The sequence below is a fragment of the Apaloderma vittatum genome, unplaced genomic scaffold (assembly GCF_000703405.1).
Source record: "Apaloderma vittatum isolate BGI_N311 unplaced genomic scaffold, ASM70340v1 scaffold19466, whole genome shotgun sequence".
Taxonomy (NCBI): Eukaryota; Metazoa; Chordata; class Aves; order Trogoniformes; family Trogonidae; genus Apaloderma; species Apaloderma vittatum.
Genome location: NW_009721455.1, coordinates 1 through 6,091, shown reverse-complemented (window position 1 = coordinate 6,091; position 6,091 = coordinate 1). Strand labels below are relative to the sequence as shown.

Genomic DNA, 6,091 nt, shown 5'->3' with positions numbered 1-6,091 from the left:
GCTTTGGGGCCGGGGTTGGACTGGACGGTCCCTGGAGCAAATTCCAGCCGCGGCCGCTCTGGGATTCTCCGGTGGAGCGGGACGTGCCCCTGCTCCCGGCGGGGCCGTTGGAACGTGCTCATCCCTCCCAGCCCAAACCGCTGGCTGGGCGATAACGCTGGGGGCGGTTGGGTCAGAAAGCTTGGGTAAAACTTAGGTAAGAAAGCAACGGACCCTTTTGCAACGGCTGTGGCTTGTGGAAACTCCCAACGAGCAACACTGCTCGCTTGTCTTTTTTAACATCTTTATTTTTTAACATCTTTATTTTTTAACTTCTTTGGGTTTTAACATCTTTATTTTTTAACATCGTTATTTTTTAGCGTCATTACTTTTTAACATCTTTAATTTTTAACATCTTTGTTCTTTAACATCTTTATTTTTTAACCTCTTTATTTTTTAACATCATTATTTTTTAACCTCTTCATTTTTTAATCTCTTTGGTTTTTACCATCTTTATTTTTTATCTTTATTTTTTAACCACTTTGTTTTTTAACATCTTTATTTTTTAACCTCGTTATTTTTTAACCTCGTTATTTTTTAACCTCTTTATTTTTTGACCTCTTTATTTTTTAACCTCTTTATTTTTTAACGTCTTTATTTTTTAACATTATTATTTTTTAGCCTCTTCAATTTTTAATCTCTTTGGTTTTTACCATCTTTATTTTTTATCTTTCTTTTTTAACCTCTTTATTTTTTAACCTCTTTGTTTTTTGACCTCTTTATTTTTTAACCTCTTTGTTTTTTGACGTCTTTGTTTTTTGACCTCTTTATTTTTTAACCTCTTTATTTTTTAACCTGTTTTTTGACCTCTTTATTTTTTGACCTCTTTGTTTTTTAACCTCTTTATTTTTTAACATCTTTATTTTTAACCTCTTTATTTTTTAATCTCTTTATTTTTTAACCTCTTTTAACCTCTTTATTTTTTAGCATCTTCAATGTCTTTATTTTTAACGTCTTAACATCTTTTTTAACATCCTAAAGTTGAAAGGACTTAAACACGAAGCAGTCGTACACTTTTTCATTAAAGCCCATACGTAAAATCCGTACACAAATCCAACATAGTAAAGCCTGCGCATCCTACTGTGCAATTATGAATATATAACTTTCGAGACTTTAGTGCTGTTTCTGAAAACATTCACAAATTAAATGCAAATTTTCATCCCGTAGCTGGACTAGAGCAAAAATTCTCTCTGTTATAACGACTTCTGGTCGTTTGTGTTTGACCAGCTCCGTAAATTACAAAGAACCCAAAGAATTCTGTAACTTTCTGTAGAACCAGGTAAGAAAAACCTCACGTGTGCTCCTAGTGTGACGTCGTATGATCTGGAAAATACCGTCCTGAGCCGTTTGCACGTTCGTCTGTGCCTTGCAGCGCTCTTCCTGCGTTTCACATTTAATTTTGGAGGTTTCTTCTCTGGAAATGCTTTTTCTCGTGGTGTCGATCCCTGTGTTTTTTCACGCCGGGCGAGATGCTCCGCGAGACTCAAGCTTTAAAGGTCTTTTTTTTTGCTTCAGCAGATGCTGCGAACCATCGCAAGGCACGGATGGAGATCGCGATCGAGTAAACCCGCTCCAAGCACGCTCGTAAACAAACCCGGAGCTGGCTTTAGCTTTGGTACGTGATGTGGTTTTGGGGAGAAATGCAATAATTAAGGACAAATTGCAGAGTTAGGGAAAAAGAACAAACCAACCAAACCCAACTGCGTTCAGCTCAGTATGAATTTACGATGAAGGTGTTTATTCGGAGTGGATTTCTAGTCTTTTTTTTAAAAAAATATTTGAAACCAACAATTAATTTCATCCCCGGCTCGAGGAAGCCAGGTTTGTCTGTGGTATTTATCAGATTTTCTGCGCTTTTTAAACTAATGTCTGTCTTGAGCTTTTCTTATTGCCTTAGTTTGGAGTAATTGGCTTTTAAAATGTTAAAAGAGCTTTACGTAGCCATTGTTGAACTTGGGTATGTTACAAATTCATCCTCCTCTTTGCAATTTATGCACGTAAAAGCGAATTTCGTGGGTCAACAGCTCGATGTTTGAAACTGGGGAGCCGGAATCGTCAGATAAGGAACCATCTGCCTCCATCCTCTCCTTTGTTTAATTAGTGCCGCTGTTGCTTTTGGCAAAACATTTGATATTAGCGCTTTTTTTCTCGTGTTAGCATTTACTTTATAGCACTTCCTGCTCCATTTTTACTACTTTTGAGTAATTCTGGCAGAGGTAAGTTGAGCCACTTTGATTTCTGGTGGGTTCTGGCGGTTTGGGTCGTTCTGGGGAGGAGCTGAGGCTTGTTTTCTCTTTTCACCTGCCAACATTTGTAAATTTGTGACTTTTTGGTTTTTTCCTTAAACAGAACTTACCGACGAACAAAAAGAATTTCAGGCTACCGCTCGTAAATTTGCCGTGGAGGAAATTATGCCCGTTGCTGCACAATACGACAAAACCGGGGAGGTAAATCCGCAATACAGTAGAGGGAAAAAAAAAAATAAATAGATTTTTATCTTAACCCGTGTAAAATTTAAAATGTTGACTGTGACGAATCAGAACGTGTTTCCCCTTTTTTATTTCAGTATCCTCTTCCGCTCATCAAACGGGCTTGGGAACTTGGTCTCATAAATTCCCACATACCAGAAAGCTGTGGTGAGTAAGGATTCTTTCTAATCTGTAAAATAAAACAGAGAAAGGGGTTTAGAGGAGGTTTATATCTATAGAAAATGAACAGTTGCGTACTTGAATAATCTCAATTGAATCCGCCGGCAGGCTGTTCCTAGGGGCGGATGTAATCAGGCAAGAAATCAGTTAATTTACAACCAGATTTTCTGTCACGCTGACGATTACCTGCTGCTCCCTCGGCGCGCTGGGTCAGAAATCTGAAGGTCATGGTTTGCTCAGGTCTCTGCTGGAGGCTGGAGCGATATAAGAGTTAATTCCCGTTTTCCTGCGGTGCTTTGGTACGTGACTACTGTTCAATTTTAGATTTTCCTTTTTAGAGGTCGATATTACCTGCAAAGAAAGTTGGGTAAATGTCCATAGCTGGCCCTGTTTGGTTTTTTTTTTTAAAGATTTTTCAGAGGTGTCACTTTAATAAAGGAGGTTGGGGAACAAAGAGATAAAAGGTTGTGCTAGAGGGACGAAAAATAATGAGAGTTCTCTGAAACAGAATCCCTGAGTCACAGAATGGTTTGGGGCAGCCGGGACCTTTAAAGCTCATCTGGTCCAACCCGCAGTAGCCGAGAAACGTGTGAACAAGGAAGACCCAGTTCGTACGAAATGCTCAAAATGTGAAAAATCATCAGGTTTCAAGTAGGAAAAATCAGCAGCACGGCCTTGCTGGTGCTTGTGCTGCTTGGGGTACCCATCAGGAATGTGGAAATGAAGGTTGATAGGGAGGTGGTGGAGTTTCGGGACACCACTGGGTTGTGCAGGATGGAGAAGGTGAGGCTGGTGCAAAGAGCTGCAGGGGAAGGTTGTGAAAGGAGCGACTGCCAAAACGCGGGTGAAATTCAAAACAGGAAAAGTGATGCACACGAGAAAGAATCAGAGAATCGTAGAATCGTGGAATCAGAGAATCACAGAATCACAGAATCACAGAAATATAGAATCACAGAATCAGAGAATCATAGAATCACAGAATCACAGAATCATAGAATCACGTAAATATAGAATCACAGAATCAGAGAATCAGAGAATCATAGAATCACATAAATATAGAATCACAGAATCAGAGAATCATAGAATCGCACAATCACAGAATCAGAGAATCAGAGAATCACAGAATCATAGAAAGGAAAGAAGCAGTCCAAACTTCCCAAATAAAACGGTGTCTTCTGAACTCGTTGCTATGAAAAAAAGAAGAAATTGTGGGGGTTATAATACGGAGTTTTGTGAAAACGTCAGGCTAACACCCAGGAATGGTCAAAACCACGAACCGAAGGTCAGAAAGCAAGAAGGGAATGCAGAAAGGAGCAGGAGCGGTTAAGTACGCTGCTCAAATCCCAACTGCCTCTCGAATTCATCGCCTGGGCTGATCCTTCCTTCGAAAGGCTGTTGTGGAGATGGAGGAGGTTCCTGGGAGGATGGCAGGGAGGGTAAGAGGTAGAGAATGGGTTCTGGATGAGAAATGCTCGAAACATTGGTGTCATGAGGAGTGCTGCGAGGGACTGATGGTTTGATGTCCCCTCCAGGACAGCCAGAAGGTGTCAGGAGGAGTCAGCAGGTCCGGAATGAAAGAAGGGAGGTGGTTTCCCCACTCTGAGCATAGTTAATGGGGGGAAACTAATTGCCCCTGGATGGCACCGGTGCTGAAATTGCACATGGGTTAAAGAGACCAGGTGAATTCAGGGGAAAAGTGTTGAGGGTCGGCGTCACGAAGACAACAAAGATATTTTGGCTGAGGAGGTCGCTCAAAGGGCAGGAAAAACATTTTCAGGAAGTATCGCTGTGTTGTTCCTGTACTTTTATGCACTTCCCAAAGCGTTGGCTTGTGTCAAAACCAGGTTATTGGGTTGGTTGTTGTGACTTTTTTTCGATTCCTGAGTGCTGTGGTAGCTCAAGAGCCCTTGTGGCCCTTCCTCTGCTTTCCCTCTGCCCATTTAAAGCAATTTTCAAGTTTCAAGTAGTTGGAAAATCCTCGTGGTACGCTGTGGCCGTAGCCTCCCCAAGCGAAATGACATTTTTAAATCAGACAAAAAACGTGAACTCGTTTTAGTCCGTGAAATATCTCACCGTAGGCGGACTCGGCCTCGGCACCTTCGACGCGTGCCTCATCACGGAGGAGCTGGCTTACGGCTGCACGGGCGTGCAAACGGCCATCGAGGCCAACTCCCTTGGGGTAAGTGCCGCCTTTAAACCAAAGCCTGTGCCCTTTTTAAAGACGGATTAACACCTAAATGTTTTCCTTCCAGCAAATGCCGGTCATCATCGCAGGAAATGAGCAGCAGCAGAAAAAATACTTGGGCAGAATGACAGAGGAACCGATGATGTGTGTAAGTGTTGCTCGGGAGCTGCAGACGATTCCTCGATCGGATTGATCACGGTTTTGTGTTTCGGGACGCTGATACCTACTCATAGCCGCTTTGGTTTGTGACATTTGCTGGAAGCCAAGAAATACTGGATTAGACACATTCAGGAAGCAAACGGAAGGTGTTGCCTGGAAAACCACCCAAAGTCTCACTTACTGAACGTTTATACCTTTTGTTTGCCCTCCAAGAAGAGTTAAAGAGAAATGTGAGGTTTATGTGAGCACAGACTCAGCTCAGATGGGCATTAAATGGCATTTCTTGATCTTGAATACGACCTAAGCAGTGTTTGTTATGTGGGAAGAAGTAAAGATTTTTGTGCAACGTGTTAAAACTGGAATAACCTGAGTCTCGTAAGCTGAAGAGCAGGGCTGCCATAAAGCGTCACTACTCCGTGCTCTTCAGGTTTGGGAGCTCCTCAGCTTCCCTGTCAGCGTTTGTGAAGGGATGACTTTTTAAAAGCTACAGAATGGTTCTGCTCATCGTTAAAAGACAATTTGTAGTACGGATTTTTAAGGAAAATTAAGCCATAGATGTTATCCAAGCATGTATGGATTAATTTTCCTTCTTGCTCGGGCAGTTGTTGGGGTTTTTTGATGTGCTATTTTGGGCTTCTTTTTTAAATTTTTTTGGATTAGATGATCTCTAAGGTCCCTTCCAGCCTAGGCCATTCTATGCTTCTGTGATTCTTTCCCACGCAGTTCGCTTCTTTTACAGATCAGTTTGGTGCCCATAATTCTGCAGTAATCCATGGCTGCCTAGAAAAAAAAGAACTTTTTGCATTTCCTTTTCTTTCAGGCTTACTGCGTAACGGAGCCTGGAGCAGGCTCTGATGTGGCCGGTATAAAAACAAAGGCGGAGAAGAAAGGAGACGAGTACGTCATTAATGGCCAGAAGATGTGGATCACGAACGGTGGGAAAGCAAACTGGTGGGTTAACCTGGGACTCGCGTCGTGTTTTCTCTTATTCTCTTCTCTGCTGAGGTGTCTTGCCCACAAGTCCTGGGGTGGGTGAGAAGGGGGTGGCTGGTGGGTCAGA

The 6,091-nt window shown here is 42.1% G+C and overlaps 1 protein-coding gene across 1 annotated transcript; it reads left to right on the top strand.

The window, feature by feature from the left end:
• Positions 1-1,557: 1,557 nt before the first annotated feature.
• Positions 1,558-5,982, top strand: LOC104275440 (medium-chain specific acyl-CoA dehydrogenase, mitochondrial-like; the record flags this gene model as incomplete). The annotated part of the gene is made up of 6 exons (XM_009871404.1): positions 1,558-1,654; positions 2,389-2,486; positions 2,606-2,675; positions 4,766-4,866; positions 4,940-5,020; positions 5,852-5,982. Coding segments are annotated over exons 1-6 (578 nt in total), but the record flags the coding sequence as incomplete, so codon positions are not given.
• Positions 5,983-6,091: the final 109 nt, after the last annotated feature.